The 20,000-nt window shown below is 36.7% G+C and overlaps 1 protein-coding gene across 1 annotated transcript in view; it reads right to left on the reverse strand.

Annotated features, from left to right (window-relative positions):
* LOC144968595 (uncharacterized) overlaps nt 1-20,000 on the reverse strand; it is a 52,284-nt gene that overhangs the window by 945 nt on the left and 31,339 nt on the right. Inside the window, exons 13-21 of the mRNA XM_078907097.1 lie at nt 19,617-19,748; nt 18,659-18,768; nt 14,536-14,639; nt 13,724-13,851; nt 12,492-12,615; nt 11,009-11,145; nt 9,486-9,614; nt 3,995-4,159; nt 1,381-1,511 (exon numbers count right to left, since the gene is read on the reverse strand). Of these exons, the coding sequence (XP_078763223.1) occupies nt 1,387-1,511; nt 3,995-4,159; nt 9,486-9,614; nt 11,009-11,145; nt 12,492-12,615; nt 13,724-13,851; nt 14,536-14,639; nt 18,659-18,768; nt 19,617-19,748 (1,154 nt within the window). The 3' untranslated portion in view covers nt 1,381-1,386. The remainder of the gene's footprint in view (nt 1-1,380; nt 1,512-3,994; nt 4,160-9,485; nt 9,615-11,008; nt 11,146-12,491; nt 12,616-13,723; nt 13,852-14,535; nt 14,640-18,658; nt 18,769-19,616; nt 19,749-20,000) is intronic.

Genomic DNA, 20,000 nt, shown 5'->3' on the forward strand with positions numbered 1-20,000 from the left:
ATGGCATATCAATAGTGAATTACTTTTTCAATGATTCCTAACATGTCTGATAAGGAGAAAAAACAACAAATAAACAAAAACTCAACAAAAATCACACATTGGGCCATATATCAGTCATAATCTTTTACAACAATATGAATACATACATCAATTATTAATGATACCAATCAAAACTTGAAAAGCTAAATTAATATGCATGTCAAAATTTTAAAGAAATAACCCCACCAATATTCCCTATTTAGGGGACATATATTTCTGTATCTTACAAAAACAAAACAAAAACAACCGAGAAAGCCATATTGAAAAAGATTGGTCTAAAAGGAACACCGATTCATATCATCATAGTAAAGTATTTTGCTGATATTTATAGATATAGTTGATATGTTTGCCTGTGATCAAAAGCAAAAGAGAAAAAATAATAAAAATAAAAATAAGTAAAACCAGTCCTTTTAGATTTCGTTAACCACAATTAATGGTTTACACAATATGTATGAGTGTTTGTGGGTACTTGTAGGTACGAGAGTGCTCGATAATTTAGGTTAGAGCATATAAAAATAAATAAATTCACTCAGGTATTTTTAAGCCAAATCGAACTTTCGTTTCGGCTTAAAAATACGTGAGTGAATTTATTTATTTTTATTTTATATATTCATATGGCAAATTGGATTTTCTGTAACAATAAGCCTCCAAAACACAGGACCAGTGGTCACCAAAATGTCCATAGTGTTTACAATTGACATGAAGATAGTTAGAACTTGATTAGACACCGTGATGATTTTATTTTAAAAAATAAATTTGTTTCGTCAAATCCCATCAAAAACAGACGTCATCATTTTTAGCACGTGGGCTGTGTGTCAACCTTCCGGTTAGCGAGTATGACAATGAGGTATGAGTACTTGCATTCAATCGATGCCAGTTGGTGGGTCATCTCATTATTTTGGATACAAACAATTTCTTGAAAGTTATATAAACCATTTCCGCTCTCAACTTTGGAAAAGAATTATATGATAAGTGAGCGAATGTATAAGATTTTAACTTCAGAAAACCTCTCCGTGTTCAACTAAAAAGCTCCGTAGAGTTCTCTTACGAAGTCAAATAATGTCTTGTTTATTAAGACAATAGAAATTGAGTACAAATGTTATTCAACACTTGAATCATAAATTTTGAGATAATCGACATCATAACGTTCATTGAAAGGATAGCTAAGCTTTTAAGTAATTTATATATATATATATATATATATATATATATATATATATATATATATATATATATATATATATAAGCTCAATTCTACCATTTATCTTATAATATAAGTCTTGACACAATAGTTTGCATAACAAGAAATGAGAGTAAAGGCGTTAAGTTCAAATGAGGTACCTTTTTTCAGCAGACATCACAGGTATATTTACAATTTGCACGGGCAATTTTCTGTGACTTTTCATGGGTGCAAAAATCCGGAAAGTTCATCAGTGTTTCCTGACACAGCTGAGATGCGTCGATACAATACTCTGGATAAGAAATTGTATAAACAGAGCTTAACTAAACATGTGTAATCTCATTCACAGATTCGTCATGATTTTGTTTTACATTCGTTGGGACTTACCCTACTTTATTTGCAGGTACAATAACCTAAATTGTGTTATTGTGTTGTAATGGAACTATGTACTCTCAAACCAACGCAAAATTGTCCAGTACAACAATATTAAAACAAGCCCATAATTGCGTTCGGTTATCAGAATTGCAAATAAGAGCATGCCGGACTTATTACCCAAAACTCAAGACCTAAAGTAAAGCATTTTTAAAACAAAATAATCTTATTTCAGGGTTTTCAGAATGTAACGGATCTAATATACTTAAGAAGATGGTATTTATCCTTTCTGCTATTCATCAAGAAATATATAATTCTATAGTTTTTGCTTGTTTTTTTTTTTGTTTTTTGTTTTTTGTTGTTGTTGTTTTGTCTGTGTTTTGTTAACGTGTGTGTGTGTGTGTGTGTGTGTGTTGGGTTTGTTCGTTCGTTTCTTGGGGAGGGGGGGGGGGTCAGTCTAGTATTTCTGTGTTTGGATTTCATGCTCATGGAGAACTTCACATTTTGAACCATTAACGGACGATATCAACCTGGGGCAGGTCAGACAGGTTTAGTTTTTGGGATGATTATTTTTTCATTTTTCTTTCTGCTTTGCTTGGCACTGTTTAATACACACCATTCCACCCTTTGATAAAGGAGTAGTCTACTGTTGCTATTCCTATTCCTCTATTGTCTTTCATTTTCTCAGCCACCTGTGACCAAAATGCCTCGCAGGTAGCACACCTAAATCTGCCTAACTGTCCTTTTGTGTTGTTTTAAGTCTTCTTCTTCTCAGGCACTGAAACGATCTTTCAAGTGCCAACTTTTGTACTTTATTATGCTCGTCATAAGTGTATTAAAGAAAATTTCAGGAAAGCCAATGAATGTATCATAAAGTCGCATGATCATACATTTTTCAAACTTTGGAGATTAGTTCAGTTCTTATTTATTTATTCATTCTCGCGTCTCGCCCATTCTTGCGTCAGGGATTAAGCGGATTTGATCAAGCAGGCCAAGTCACAAGAACAGGAAATGGAGTATGTAATTTACCATACAATTCCTATGCCATTTTGTAACTTTCTAATCCACCTCTTGGTTTGTTGAAAGGTTCAAGTCATTTGATTAGTCCCAGTTCAGAGACCACATTTTCCTCATTATAAGTTTTTAAAAAGTAGTCCTTGAGAGACATTGGGCCCATAGAGCTGGAGTATATCCCGGTTTCTATAGCGTGAAAGGACAATAGCAGTTGCATGCTATCTTTAGGATAGGACGCTAGTGTATCGCAAAGTACTTTCCGCTAAATCTAATAGACTCAGCTACCCATTCACTGCTAGGTAGCCAGAGAGGTCCAAAAAATCTCGATTGTATCGGGATCGATCTTGGTCCCTTTGCGTGTGAAGCGAGTGCTCTAACAACTGAGCTATCGGGACACCTCTCCGGGTTGTTGAAATGGTCAAGACATTTGATTAGCCACAGTTCACATACCACATTTTCCTCATTTTGACTGGAACAAATATTATGTGACCCACCATCTCAAACTTGTATTATTGAGCTTTTATATAGAGCAATATCCACTAAACGTGCCCAAAACGCTTTACAATGGGTCCCCGGCCAACAGTACCACTTAACATGTAGGACGGAAAATGACGTCGTTAGGGGATATTACATTTTTTTCGGACAGAGACAACGCTGTTAACGGCCAGGTATTCGTTTTATACCTGGGTAAGATATGTGAATGTGAGTAAAGAGCCTTTTGCAAGGACTCAGCGAGGTTCGAACCCAGGACCTTCCGATCCAAAAGCGAGTGTCGTCCCACAAGACCACATAGCCGGACGGAATGAACTCAGTTTTTTTTTTTTACTTTTGGATATAAATTATGAAATTTGAATTGAATTCATCCTTCCCCTTCAAAAGAAGAATATTATTTCTCAAACGACTTTTGTCTAACGTCTTAAGTTTTGTGAGGCTATGTGGTTTTGTGACATGATTCTCGCCTTCGGTTCGTACCGGAAGGTCCGGGGTTCGAGACCTGCTCTGAGCGACACATAGTTGAGTCTTTGGAAAACGCTCTTTACTCACGTTCTTTCACCATACTCAAATGTAAAATAAGTACCTGTCCGTTAACAACGTTGTCTCAGTTAGAAAAGAAAATTGCAAATCACCCAACAGGCGTCATGTTTCGTCCTACATGTTTAGTGTTGCTTTTGGCTTGGGACCCATTGTAAAACGCTTTGAGTATGTTTAGTGGATAATGCTCTATATAAAAGCTCAAGTTTTAATTTTTATATTTCCAACAGATTTGACTTTAAATGCCGATATAAAACCGTATTGGGGCGATGGGTCACACATGCGCACTCTTTTCGTTCAGTATTCTAAGCGCACATCGTGCTTGATAGGAATTATACGGTATCTTAAAACTAGTACTTTTACTGCATTTGCTATCAAAAAGCTCCCATCCATGAGTTGTACATTCGATCTGTGTTGAGCGTCTACCACAAGACACACCCACTTTGGATCCAACATCGTATGAGTCTTGAAGAACCTCGAGATAAGTCAGGTTGGGCTGGCTCCTTGGTCTCAAGCACTTCACTGAAGAATAAAGAAAAAGTAAAAAGAATTAGATCCACATCCTTAAATGCTATTATGCAGGTAATGAAAATGTTGAAGTTGTAGACATTAATAACAATCGGAAATGAAATGGCAGCTTCATTTTATTTAACAAAAACAGAATAATGTGGACGTTTCAAGCTTGTCCTGTATCAACAAAACACTCAGGACAAAGCTTTATTTTGTTGATAAAGGGAAAATCCGAAGCGTCCATATTATCTGTCTTGAAGTTGAAGTTGAAGTTGAAGGGGCAGCGTGGCTCAGCGGTACGGTCTTTGCTTCGTACCCGAAAGGTACCGAGTTCGATCGCCCGCCGCTGCACTGTGTGGCCTTGACCAAGTCACCTCGCCCTAGCTCAATTTCCGGCGCTGCACTGCGGCTGACGCCTGGGTTATTCCAGTCTTCCCTTGGAATAGACCCTAGAGACAAATTTCCCCTTTGGGATGAATAAAGGGAATTTTATCTTTATTTTATCTTCATCTTTATCTTCTTTTTTTATTTCGTATTGCTATTGATTATGCGGGGGTGATTTAGCTGATGAAAGCTGAACTCATAGTTTAAATCACGACACTTGGGTTTTATTTGTGTTACTGGCGGATAATAATATTTCTTAAGTAGCAAAATTTTAAATGCCATATTTCTGACCATTTTGAATTTAAATTCACTTTACGGCACCTGGTTACCAGTTTTCGGTGGTGAGTCACAAATGTTTATCGATGATAGACAGTCTTCCGTTCTGCAGAGAAAACACACATATACAACTATTCCACAAAACAGTCAAAAGCGAACACTAAGCCATGACCATTACAAATTACATGAACACATCAAATAAAGAAGGGATGATCCACCGGGCTTCACCACATTGACAAATTCTATCAGCCACTTGCAAGAAAAAATACAACCCCCCCCCCCCCAAATAATACAGCTTTTCATTGAAAAATATGCGAGTGGGATAAACTACTGAATGATATATTCGATATCAAAGAGTCCAAAATCAACGCGATTCACTAGAACACCGAGAGGAATGGATGTCTCGACAAATAGGGGTTTATCTGTATGAAAAATGTATAGTCCCTACTACAATGGACATGATCGGGGGGATGCATATCTTTGTATAGAGTTGTAGCTCCGGGATCTATCCTACAAAGTTCATTTCCCCTAAGAAGTATAAATTAGGAATGGGAAGAGCTGTGGGGGCTGCCTAAAATCTGGAATTGTAAAAAAAAATAACAATTACGAAAAGGTTAAAATGGAAAGTATTCGGTTTATAATCTAAATTCTAATTTATAGAGACAAATTTAATATAGGAAATGCCATTGACTTAGGGGAAAAAAGAATGATAGAACAATAAAGTGAACAAAAAAGGAAACACAAACAAATAGAAACAAAACAACACCATAATTCAACATTAGGTAGTCAGTCATTCAATACTGTAAACTTTATCGAGTGGATGATTTTCTGTTCATTTTTTTTTCTGTTGTTCGACAAATGGATGATGCCAAGTCTGCAAAGATAGATCATCATCAAGCCCTACTGCAACCTCCTCATGGTGTCGAACGGTAACAGGTCAAGCTGGCCAACTGCAGAGGGCGACAAGAATAGGCAATGGCAAACCATTCTTGTAACTTTGCCGAGTTAACTGCATGAATAAGTCCAAAAAGTTAAACGGTGACAGCGTAAAGGGGAGCATGTTTTCACGGAAGACTGCTGCCTCGCTCGGTTGGGAGCGTGATGTTCGTTAGGTCACACCAAACCGTAAGCCAGTTACTAGGCGAAATAAATTTAACAAATGTGACAAAACCAAAATTGGGACATGGAATGTCAGGACCTGTGCCCAAAAAGGAAAACTAAACAACATTCTAAAAGAAATGAAACGGCTCCAAATAAATATTCTTGGCCTGGCAGAGATGAGATGGAAAGAGCAGGGAACCATGTCAAAACAAGAAAACAACACGACATATTAGATCATATGGAGTGGTGGAACCTCTTTCCAAAAAGGAGTAGGGATGATCTTAGACCAACAATCAACCAAATTTTACAAAGGGCACGTAGCAATCTCAGACAGAGTTTTGCTGGTTAAGCTAAGAGGACCTGTAGTTGACACCAATATTATTCAAGTTTATGCACCAACAGAAGAGGCGACAGATGCAGATATGACAGAGTTTTACCATTCACTAGACAAAGCAAAACGAATGTGTAAATCACAAGAAGTCCTTATGGTAATGGGGGACCTAAATGCTAAGATTGGCAGAGGCAGAGATGGTGACATAATCGGACCACATGGACTCGGAGACAGAAATGAACGAGGAAACATCTGGGCAGATTGGTGTAGAACAAATAAATTAATGATTTCAAACACCTGGTTTCAACAACACCCAAGAAGAACCTGGACATGGCAATCACCAGGGGACAGAGCAAGGAACCAGATAGACTTTATAGCAGTATCATCAAGATTCAGAAATGGCATATTAAATTGCAAAACCTACCCAGGCGCCGATGTAGACAGTGACCATGTCCCAGTTGTTTCTACAGTAAGGATAAAGTTTAAAGCTATTCAGAGAACAGCTGGTAGAATAAAGAGGGATTACAGGTTATGCAAAGACAATGGCATACAAACAAAAATGAGAGAAGAATATGAAAATGCACTCATGATACAAAGCCAAAGTGAACCTGATAACGAAAAATGTGAAAAACAATTTGATATATTCCAAAAGTGTGTCAAAGCAACTGTAGAAAAGCATTTACCAATAGCTCAAATAAACAGCAAAAAGGAATGGATGACAAATGAAATTCTAAACCTATTTGAAGAAAGACGAAAATGCAACAGAGGGTCTGCAGAATACCAAATATTGAACAACCACATTAAATCCAAATGCATCGAGGCACACGAGAACTATCTAGACTGGAAATGCTGCGAAATCGAAAGAGAATACAAACCCAACCCCCAACAAGCTCACCAAAGAATAAAAGAACTATCAGGGAAAAGGAAAAGCAAAGCAGCAGGAAGTTGTATCCAAAACAAACAAGGGGAACTGCTATTTGAAGAACAACATATAGAAAGCCGATGGGTAGAATACATAGGCGAACTGTACAATGATCCAAATAGAAATGAACCACCACTGAAATTCAAAGAATCATTAAGCGGACCAAACATCACCAAAAGTGAAATTGAACATGCCATGGAACAAATGAGGGATGGTAAAGCAACAGGCCCTGATGAAATATTTGTAGAGGTATTAAAAAGCCTAGGAGATCTAGCAATTGATGAACTTCACATATTATTCAACAATATATACAACACTGGGAAAATTCAAGAAGATCTCTGTAACTCTATTTTCATAGCAATACCAAAGAAAGCAGGTGCAGTCAGATGCGAAAATTTTAGAACTATAAGTTTAATAAGCCACATCAACAAAATACTGTTGCGTATAATTATCAACAGGCTAAGGAATAAGATTAACCCCGAAATCGCAGAAGAACAATATGGATTCCAACCTGACAGAGGGACAAGGAACGCAATATACCTCCTCCGTGTTTTAAGTGAAAGAGCTATACAGGTTCAGACCCCACTATACCTCTGTTTTGTCGACTACAAAAAAGCTTTTGATAGAGTACGCCACGAAGAAATACTAAAACAACTGGACTCCATTGGCGCTGATGAGAAAGACCTCAGACTCATGCAAACATTATACTACACCCAGCAGGCATCTATCAAAATCGGAAACTCAACAGGAAATTCCATTCCTATTAAGAAAGGAGTCCGTCAAGGGTGTGTTGCCTCACCAGATCTGTTTAATCTATACCAAGAAACAATCATGAGGGCATAACTAATATGGAGGGAATAAAAGTAGGAGGTCACAACATAAATAATATAAGATATGCAGACGATACGGTACTCATTGCAACATCAGAAATCCAACTTCAAAAGATTGTTGACAAGGTGGTAGTAGATAGTGAAGCCAAGGGAATGGAAATGAATATCACCAAAATGGAATGCATGGTAATACAGAAAAACCCCGAAAACAACAACACCTGCAATATAACGATTCACGGTGAGCAACTTACCAACGTAGAAAGTTTTAAATACCTAGGTTCAATAGTGACAACAGATGGAAGATGTAACCGAACAAGAATAACTCAAGCCAAACAGGCCTTCGTGGACCTGGGAAACATTTTGAAAAACAAACAGATGTCGTTCGGGATTAGATTCCGAGTCTTGAAGTGCTACGTGTGGCCAATCTTGTTATACGGATGCGAAAGCTGGACTACAAATGCAGAAACACAAAAGAACATTGAAGCTTTTGAAATGTGGTGCTTGAGAAGGATGCAGAGAATACCGTATACTGCACACAAAACGAACGAAGAAGTGCTAAAACAAACATACCAGCAAAGGAAACTAATGCCCTTAATAGCAGATCGACAACTATCCTTTTTCGGACACATAGTAAGGAAAGCTAAGAATGAATACCTGGCAAGTTGTGGAAAAATACCTGGTAAACGCGCCCGGGGGAGACAAAGAAAAACACTCATAGACCAACTGAAGGGCTTCACCAACCTAACAATCCAAGAGCTGTTTGAAAAAGCAAGAGACAGGGAGGAATGGAGAGAGATAATTCATGCAGTATCCGAAGCCTGGACCAGGCATGGAACCTAGAAGAAGAAGAAGAAGAAGATTTTCTGTTCATTATCGTTATTTTGAAAACACACTTATACTTCTTTACATTTTTAAAATCACTTTATTAACTTGATTCATCCAAAAGAGACAATTTTCTTTCGAGTCGATTCCAGGGAAAGACTGGCAGAAACCCAGGCGTCAGCCTTAATGCAGCTCCTCAAATGGGAGGGTTAAATGACATTGAAACTGTTTCATAGGAAAAGAATGTCCAGTAATGAATAGTCAATAATACCTCTTGTCTGATCAATATGAGACTATGTGGTCTTGTGGTATGACACTCGCTTTCGGATCGGAAGGTCCTGGGTTCGAGCCTCGCTCGGCGCATAGTTGAGTCCTTGGAAAAGGCTCTTTACTCATATTCTCTCACCGTACTCAGGTGTAAAATGAGTACCAGATCGTTAACAGCGGTGTCTTTGTCCGAAAAATTGTATCTCGTCCTACTTGTTACGTGCTGCTGTTGGTCGGGGACCTTTGTAAAGCGCTTTGGGCGCGTTTTGTGGATATTGCCCTATATAAAAGCTCAAGTTTAGTTTAGTTTGATAAATGCATCGCCTCAAATGTGAACTTTGAGCGACATTGAAATTATTTTATAGAAAAAGAATATCCAGAAATGAATATTCAATAATTACTTACGTCTTGTCTGGTCATACGGTGACGTGGAGGCTTTACATGTTTTAAAGCATTTATTTCTAAACTCTGTGTCCTGACAGGAATTTGAATCTAGCATTTTTTCACATTTTTTATTCAAGTCTTTGGGGTCCGCTGAAAGGGAAGATTGGAAAAAAGTATATAATGCGACCATTTGTCACAAAACGATATTATGTCTGAATGGACATGACGCTTAAAACTCAAATCTAAACTTATCTCATAGTATTTGAGATAAGTAAATTATTCTATTGTGGATCACTATTGGGATTCGCTTATCAAATTTTATATAATGTAAATGTTGTTGCTTGACGCTCGAAGAAATAGCAGATAACAACAATAAAAAGTAGTGGCAGCGTCAATCCAATCTACGAAGACAGATGTAGACCTTTCGGGTTTCCCTTTGTCAACAAAATACGACGACGACGACGACGATGAAGATGATGATGATGATGATGATGATGATGATGATGATGATGATGATGATATTGATGATGATGATAATAATAATAATAATAATAATAATAATAATAATAATAATAATAATAATAATAATAATAATAATAATAATAATAATAATAATAATAATAATAACAAAATCCCTATCAACACCTAAAAGGAAACCAGACCGTTTGTCAAAACTGGTCTGAAAGGAAATCCCTTCCTCCACATGTTCGGTTCTCAAGCTGTGGTGTAATTTTAAAGAAATATCTAATTCTTTAAAAATTGCTAAATCGTGATCAACATGTAATTTTTGTTATGTTTATCTGCTTATAACTACTTATCTTGATTCTTTCTTAAACTGGTGTTAATGCATATGCTTCTGAAATAATTAATTAACATAAAAATAAGACAACAGCAAAATATATATTAGAATCATATTTCAGTGGTATTCAGAAAAGCACTATTTCTACAGCACGGCACTCTGATAGTCTCAGATACACCAATGAAATACTTTTAAAAAATAAACAAAAATTAACATAACAACTACAATTTTTTGTGGTAAATTAAATATCAAATTACTATTTGTTATTTGTTCTTTTTCGAATCTGTTATATGGACGCCACCGAACTATAGAACTCCACCGAAAGGAAACATGGAAGACAGTTAACACAACACTTGAAATGCCGGATCGGTCGGGCCCCGGTAGATTAACGACCGCCCTTTATGTCGGAAAATGTTGAGATCTGCATCCCGAGTATCATTAGATCATGGGATTGATGAACAAACAAACAAAAAACAATACAAACAAATGAAAGCAGTATATCTTTCAGATGATGATGACGATGGTGATCATGATAATGATGGTGATGTGATGATGATGATGATGATGATGATGATGATGATGATGATGATGATGTGATTAGCATCTTTTGCTAAAGTATATCAATCAGACTATAAACGTTTAAGGTACACATAGCTTTGTGTGTTGGTACGTTATATCCGGCTGGCGGATATTTGAGTATTTTAACTTAGGACATAGCATCAATAAATCTATGGTGATAACTAACCTTCGTTGCAGGCATCACAATATCTCCTGACACATATAGCGCCCTCTACCTTCACATAACACCAGGGTTGTAACATTTCTACCACGTCAAGGTTTCGGCATTTATTGTCACTATTCAGCAAGATGAGGGAGTATTTCCTGTAAGTGAGAAATCATGTAACACTTAACTGTTTCATGTAAAGCAAAAACCTTAGTATACTCGATGCATAGTTATATATCTTTTTTTAACGTAAGCTTTTATATAGAGCAATATAATTTGATGTGCTCAAAGCATTTTACAAGGGGTTCAAATTCGACGGGGGCACGTAACATTTAGAATGAGACATGAAGCTTGAACGACAATGGGCGCATAAATATTACAAATAAAATAGAGCATCATATTATTTTTTTCTACTTCACAAAGTCACGCATTTCAATCGAAATTGAAAGTGACATTGACAATATATTTACTTTCATAAGTATTTTCTAATTTATTTCGCAAGAATAATGCGTTATTCTCTTAAAATAGAACCACAAACTGTGAGGTAGAGTACGGAAATCTAGAAAACGGTATGGGCTGCCTGAAGCCTGTGATCGTGAAAATACCAGCGAAAGAGTGAAAATGGAGAGGCTTCGTATGGGAACAATACAGACAATGGACGTTTTGGGTACAAACCCTTCGTCAGCACAATAATACACACATTAACGTGGAAAATAAATAATTTATAAATTTATTTTCCACGTTAATTTGTGTATTGAAGTGCTGAGGAAGGGTTTGTGCCCGAAACGTCCATTGTCTCTATTGTTCCCATACGAAGCCTCTCCATTCTCATTCTTTCGTTAGGATGAAAATTTGTGAGTCGATCCCTCCGCTTAATTGGTGAATAAACGATGATAATAAAGCCTTGAAATAAATAAGCTCCGTCCTAATCTTACAATTGGCATTTCCGCTCACCAATATTAAACTGAAAAATAAAACAGTTTTTACAAGTTACCTCTGCCAATGTTTAATTTAAAGGAGCTTTCACAATTTACCTCTTAGGAATATTAAACTGAAAGAAGCTTTCACAATTTACCTCTTGTGAATATTAGTCTTAAAGAATAATTCACAATTTCCCATTTCAAATATCAAATTGAAGGAAATTTTCATTTTATATCTAACTCTTGCGAAAACTAAACTGAAAGAATCTTTCACAATTTATCTCTTGTCAATATTAAACTGAAAGACAGTTTCACCAAAGAGATTAACTCACTCAATCCTGGAGATCTTTGCTACTTTTCAAAATTGGAAAAAATGTATTAAAAATGAGCATGCACATAGATAGTTTTATTCAACAAACATTAACGTGTAAAAATTTAAAACACTAGCTTTGATACTACGCCTATAATTTTTTTTTTTTAATGTAATAAATAGGCATGGCGTAAAAGTAACCCGGGTAAACTATGGATATAGTCGGTGTTGGGGTTGAGTGAGTTAACCAATTCTTAACATGGAAGATTTTTACCATGGGAAATCGGGACACGACGTCGCCTCTTTCCAAGGAACGCATTCCTCATACAACTCTGAAATGCTCTTGTCACCAGCATAATCGGATCCTTGCAGGTCTGCACTGTAGCACATCTCATCGTCTGATAAATAAATGATAATGAATAAACTCGTAACAGTGTATGAGCAAGAAACGGTCTGACTTTATATATTTATAAAAATAATTTCGCAACTTACATAGAATCTATCAATTATTAGACTAAGCCTCATCAAAAGAGAGAACAAATTATACTGGGTGCACTAGTATCTTAGTGGAGCGCTCCGAAAGGGAACAATATCGATGACGGATGTACTTTAAATTTTTATGATCCTTTCTCTACCCAACAGTGATTGAGTAGTTAGGTCTATTAGATCTAGAGGGGGAAAAAACATTGCAAAACGACAGCGTCCTATCCAAAGGATAGCAAGAAATTGATGCTGTTCTTTCAAATTACGCTACTGATAGGAGGATAATCACGAGTCCACGGACCTTATGACCTTACGGACTACATTTTTCACTCCTCATATTTAAAAACAAATTATTTGAATTAACGAGACGAGTCTGCTCGGAAAAACTTTTATGTTATGTGAATTATCCAAATTACATCTATCCATCCCTAAACCTCATCAAAAGAGAGACAGCCAAAATTAAGAACAAACTTTTACTTGGTGTACTAATGTCTTAGTGGAGCACTCCCAAAGGGAACAATATCGATGACAGGTGCACTCTAAATTTTTATGATCCTCTTTCTACCCAACAGTGATTCAGTAGTTACACATTTGCAGGTTTAAAGCCCCCCACGCAATTATGAGTTTGATTTAACATTGTTGATCCATCCCCAAAATCCATGGCATATTCCAAAAGAAGACTGGAGTAACCCAGACGTAGGGCGCCGTGCAGAATTAAGTGAGACAAAACGGGTTGTCTTGCTCAAAGGTCGCACACGAGCTTAGTACCTTTTGAGCGTGAAGCTGACCGTATCCTTTGTCGAGCTGCACCAAGCATAAATTTGTCATGAGAATTGTTAAATGAACACGAAATGGGCGCATAACTAAGCAGCAACGATGAAGAAGAAGAAGAAGAAGAAGAAGAAGAAGAAGAAGAAGAAGAAGAAGAAGAAGAAGAAGAAGAAGAAGAAGAAGGAGAAGGAGAAGGAGAGGAAGAAGAAGAAGTAAAAAACAACAACAACAACAGAAAGACTCCACAGCTACCTAAGAGAAGATCCACAGTGAACTCTGCCCCTTTGTACTGCTTTTCTTCTTTGAAGTAACTCCAGAATTCGACAAACAAATAATTTCTTTCTGTAATTATCTGGGTCGGGCGGCTATCTGACTTCACTCTGTTGATAAGAAAATAATAGGTTGTTATTTTATTTAGTGACTGTTTATTGTTCCCTTTTCCTTTTTATGAGTATACATGAATTTTGTTAGGTAGATTATTCAAAGACGATTAGATTTGTGTGTGTATATATATATATATATATATATATATATATATATATATATATATATATATATATATATATATATATATATCATAAAATAAGTACTGATGTGCACAAATACTGAAATAAAGCATAGGCCCCGTAAAGTCAATAAATGTCCTTATTCGTTTTTGCGTGACATAGGTTTGCTACCTTCTAGACAATACCATTATTTCAGTAGTACTTGACATAAACTCAAGACATAACCAAAGTCCTCTGAGTTCGGATACAACAAAATGCACAAGAATTTCAATAGTTATCACGATAACACTAGTACAACGCCGTGGCTGCCTGCGGCTGCAGCTATTGCTGCTGATGACGATGAAAATGATGATGATGATGATGATGATGATGATGATGATGATGATGATGATGATGATGATGATAAAGACGACGACGACGATGAAGGTGAGGATGATAAAGATTAAGACTAAAATGATGGTGGTGGTGATGATGAATAATCATTATACAACGTTGAGGTTGATTATGACGACGGTGTGGACACTAAAACCATTATTTGCAAGATAAATTTCACTTTACCTGAATGGATTGGTCCAGGGATGAAATCTTTTTACGTAAAACTTGTCTTTTGGATGAATGCTGAATTTGTTAAAAGTGAGTCTCAGCCTGCTTTTAGGTGGAACCTAAATATAGATGTAAAGAAGACTTAATTGACTGTACTCTTCAACAACAAAATCGTATTATTTTAAATTTTGGCCATAGACCTAGTCCTTCAAATATCGATCGATTAAAATGACCCTCGCCTTGACTGGAAAGATGAATGGAAAAAGAATAAGAGGAAGACAAAGAATAACGTATTTGAAAGGGATAAGAACTTGGACAGATGAAGCTGAGAAAGGTGGCGCTGCTTTAATAGAATTGGCAAGAGATAGATCAGCTTGGCGGAAGATGACCTCCGACGTCTGCTTCAGATATGGAACTACATGAGAGAAAATGACCCTCATCTTGGCAAAAATGTTCAAACATGGGACTTCGCGAAGTCCCAGGTTTGAGAATTTTTGCCAAGATGAGGTTCATTATAATCGATCGATATTTAAAGGACATGGTTCTTGGCTAAAATTTTAAGTACGAGTTTGTTTTTATTTTCAGAGTACAGTAGTAATAATGTCTTTAAATGACCAATGCCGTCAATGTAATACAGTCCACTCCGGATAATCGCAACTCGGTTAATCGCAACATTTCCCAAGAAACAAAATTAATTCTATATAAAAATCACTGGTTAATTGCAACAAACTTCGGTTAATCGCAACAACTTTTCGGCCTCAAAAGTGGCAAATTCAGGAAATCAATCAAACAAAACATCATGATTAAATTTCATCATGGAAGAAATCGTGACATGTTGAAAAATCGAGAGTGAGCGGGATTTAATGCTACATTAGTGTGTCACCACTCTATTATTGACAAAAGAGGGCTGGGCATTGCAGTATGGGTTTGTGATGTCATGTGTGACCAGTAAATAGGAGGCGAGGGGGGCTGGGCATAGTTTTTACAACAGGTAGACACTGACAGTTGTATGAGAGACTGAGTGATGTCCTTTGTTTTGGGATTGACAACTGTGCATGTGACCAACTAGTTTGGTGAGATTTACTGTCACTCACCATGGCTAATCTCTTTTACTCTTAAACATGCTGAGAACAAAAGAGTGAAAGTGAATTAAATCCGAATAAGATGTCGACATGCATTTGCTTGAAAAAATATATACAGGGCTGCCATGTGGTTTTTATTTCAATCATATTGCTCTGTCTGTGGTGGACTAAGAACAATGTTTACAACAACTGGATTGAGTTTACTCTATGTGACCCTCCGCCTCGAAACGGTATTAAGTCGGATTGTTTAATTTTGTGTTTTTGGTACCCAATCATAGCTTATTTCATGCTTTAAAATTTGATACCAAATTTGTTTGGTGGTGGTGATGGTGGTGGTGGTGGTTGTAGTAGTAGTGGTCATGATGAAAATGTGGTGTGGTGGTTGTAGTGTGTATGTGTGTGTGTGTGTGTGTTTTGAGAGAGAGAGAGAGAGAGAGAGAGAGAGAGAGAGAGAGAGAGAGAGAGTAAGAGTGCTAAAAGTGCATCTAGTGATAAGTAGAGCAACATGAACTTTAAAAACCAACGAGGCTATAGTTTGAGGTTTATAAAATTATGATTCTTCATTGCCGAAATAAGACCGTTTGAAGTAGGGAGAGTGTAAAAACCAAGTTTTGAGAAAATCGACTTTGATGTGAGGCACCGTTTTCACGCACTGTCAAATCAATGGGCAAAGATTACTCCTTAGATATGGGCATTGGATATTTGACGAGAATAGAAAAATTACTACTCAACCAGTGTTGAGGGTCCTTTGTCCCTCTTTCTTTATTCATGAAATTATAGGACATGCTCAGACTTTATTTGGGTGGGGTTCCTGACCTCCCATAGTGGGCAGGGAGGTACTTACTGTCTTCTACTCCCCTATATCTGTTTTCCAACTAGCTTTCTGTCTTTGTCTTGGAATGAGATTACTTGGTTTTGTCCTGACCCTGACCGGATACCCTTGGTGAGAGGGGAAACAGATGTATAGTTAGTAATTAACCAATGCAGCTAGAAAGAAATAATAGCACGTGATGTGTATCAAAATGCCCAAACACACACGTATGTAACACACGCATGCTGACGTCATGACACATTGCCCGGGCATTTTAATGGCCAACAGGCGCATGTGAGGAGCGTTGACCAATCAGAATTATTCATTTGTAAAGTTGTCAGGGAAAAACCTAGACTTGTTTACAGTTTTAAAAGTTCACTATTGGTTGAGCCATGAAATTGTGGAAACAGTCATGCTTTCTCTGAGATAAATAAAGACACGCCCTTTGTTGTGGTATCTTACATGGTATTGGTGGAGGAAAAGACTTAATATTACTAAGTCTTGGAAATGGTTGCTCTCTGAGAGAAAGTCAAGTCTCGTTTTGAATGTGTTATTGATAGTTGCTTTTTTAAACTTTAAATTTATATAACGTATCTTCAATATCTATGTTGAATTATTATGTTTCCATGTAGAAAAATGATTGTAGTTTCTGAAACAACCAAAAACTGAAATTTGATAATTTTGACAATTCCCACTTTAAAACCGGTTTTCTTCGTTTTCCAAATCCCGACTTAATACCGCTTCGAGGCGTAAGGTCACATATATGTGTAAAATGTTGCGATAGTGGACTGGAACTCAACTTCGGTTAATTGCAACTTCGGTTAATTGCAACATTTTCGCTGATTCCAAGGTGTTGCGATTATCCGGAGTGGACTGTATTATGTTGGAAAATGTTTTGCCTGATTTGTGAAGAAATAAATAACATAGGAAATGGAATGGAAGATTTAATTTAATAGACGAAAACAGATAATGTGGACGTTTCGGGTATCCCTTTATCAACAAAACACGATAAATGAAACACTACAGATGAATGAGAGATGTGAGCATTCTCACATCTCTCATTCGTCTGTAGAGTTTCATTTTGTTGTTTTAATTATTTATTTTGTTAACGCCACTACCACATTATACTCATTTGTCTATAGTGTTTCATTAATCCTGCTTTATTGATAAAGGGGAAACCCGAAACGTCCATTTTATCTTACATTCAATTCCACATTGTTATTTATTTCTTCGAGCTTCGAGCAGCAACATTTACATCAGGTAAGCTCCTAAAATTCAATTTTAAATATTTATTCTCACCAATAGTACCGTTTTTTAGACGATAGAATTGGTTGATGGTAACTCAAAATTATTGAGAAAGTTTTGAATTAGCAAACTCCCCAAGGAAAAGAAAATGAAATGCCTGAAGTTAGCACGAACAAAAAAAACCCCACAAAAAATAATAACAAATAAAATGGAAATACCCTTAATTTATATCCTCGGGAGATAATTTTTTTTCTCAGGATTTCTACCGAGAAAGGCGTCAGTCAGCCTTAGTGTACATTGGGCAATAGGGACAGACTTGCTCGTGAAAAAAAAATTGATACAAACAGCGAGTCTTGAACCCAGGTCTCCGGGTGTAAATTAATGCAATGCCTTATCCAATCAGCAACTAGTTCAAACTATGGTTACGATACAATGTGTAACCCGCTCACTCCGCCGTTCCTTTACTATCACCCAGGATTCACAATTGATGCATAGGCAACAATTAGAAAAAAAAATACACGAAAGGATGATGAGCTTGATTTGAAATGAATATATATATTTATTCATTTATTTATTTGGGGGTCCGCATATCTCAATTGACGGAGCACTCACCTCATAAGCAAAAGGGTAGGTATTGATATCAGTTGTATCCAAGATTTTATTTTTCTGATTCGCCCCCCCCCCCCCCTCCCTGGTTTTTTTTTACCTGTCCACCCAGCAGTGTTTGAGCAGATGGGTTTATTCTGCCGTACTAAAAAGAAAACCCCCAGTTAGTTTTTGTCAACATGAGGGTCATTTTAATCGATCGATACTTGAAGGACGAATTTTCTGGCCAAAATTTTAAATATATTATTTTGTTGGTTTTTTAGAGTGAGGCAGTATTAGGTATGGAAAAAATATACATTAGCGCCCTGTCCATTGATGCATTGTTTATATTTTCATTCTTCGTATATAAGATAAATGATGAACAAAGAAAAAAATAACATTGGAGTATAATTACCTGAAAAGCGTAAAAGCATCTCCGATTTCCTTCTCGCAAAGAGCCCTTTTTAGGAATGGAGAAGACTGCTGTACGCTCACTTGAGCTTAGAGTGAATATGCTATTGCATCCTAAGAATACATAAGACAAGATTTATTGACCAATCAGATAACATAGATAGTATGCGCTTGGCTAAAAAGCTCACAATATTGCCATCCGGAAGTATAACGAACCAACGCACAAAACTCTGTGTAACCATGAACTTTCATGGTCTGGATAATACAGTTAAGTGAGAATTACTCATAAACGTGGATGGTAAAAAACAATAACAAAGACTTGAGTGACGTCATCTTCATTCTATTTATAAGTTCACCATGGGTGATATTGTTAAGTATTAACTAATAATATTGAAATACTGAAACGATGTCGGCGCTGGTGGCTTTATGGTGAGGTATCTCTCAGTTTTTTCTTCTAGAACCATGTGCGGATGGAATGCATAACCACCAGAAATTACCGATATAGAAGCTACAGAAACATTCAACAGAGCACTGAACACGATTCAGATATATAGCCTTCCTTCTCTCTAATCAAATAACCAGTTTTGTCACAAAGTTAGCATTATTGGACACGTGCGTTTATATGGTCTAGTGGTATGACACACACCTTTGGATCCGAAGTCCTGAGCGGCGCATAGTTGAGTCCTTGCAAATGATCTTAACACACATTATCTCACCGTATTCCAGTGTAAAACGAGTACCTGGTCTTTAACAGCGTTGTCTCTGTGGGAAAATATGCCATATTGCCTAGCAGGCATCATGTCTTCGTGAAGTCCCAGGTTTGAGAATGTTTACCAAGATGAGGGCCATCTAAATCTATTATAATATTTGAAGGACGAGTTTTCTGTCCACAATTTTAAATACGAGTGTTTCCAGAGTACGATAATTGACTGGTTAAATATTCGATATAGAACATGACCTACCGTACACTGGTGGAATGTAAAGACACGAGGAATGGGTGATATCTTTGTTCTTTCTACGAGTGAATTCAGGTTTAAATCCGTGGACTGACGTCTTTACCTCCATCTTTATGTTTGTTTCGATGGGAAACATGCCTAGCGGATAAAAGGTATGATTTGAAAAACTATACGGTGTTTACTAACAATAAGAATTAAAGTACAATCGGACTTAGTTCAAAATTGGAAAGGCCTACTCCAAACAGATGTTGTAATTATTGTTATTTACAGTAAGAGATTATAATAAAATAGTGAAATAAATAATTGTCAATGGCATTATGCTAGGATGTTGCAATGATCTTAACTATTGTAGTACTAAAGAAGAGAAGAAAAAGAAGAAGAAGAAGAAGA

The sequence above is a fragment of the Berghia stephanieae genome, chromosome 3 (genome assembly GCF_034508935.2).
Source record: "Berghia stephanieae isolate SIO BIC M18660-M18661 chromosome 3, UCSD_Bste_1.3, whole genome shotgun sequence".
NCBI lineage: Eukaryota > Metazoa > Mollusca > Gastropoda > Nudibranchia > Aeolidiidae > Berghia > Berghia stephanieae.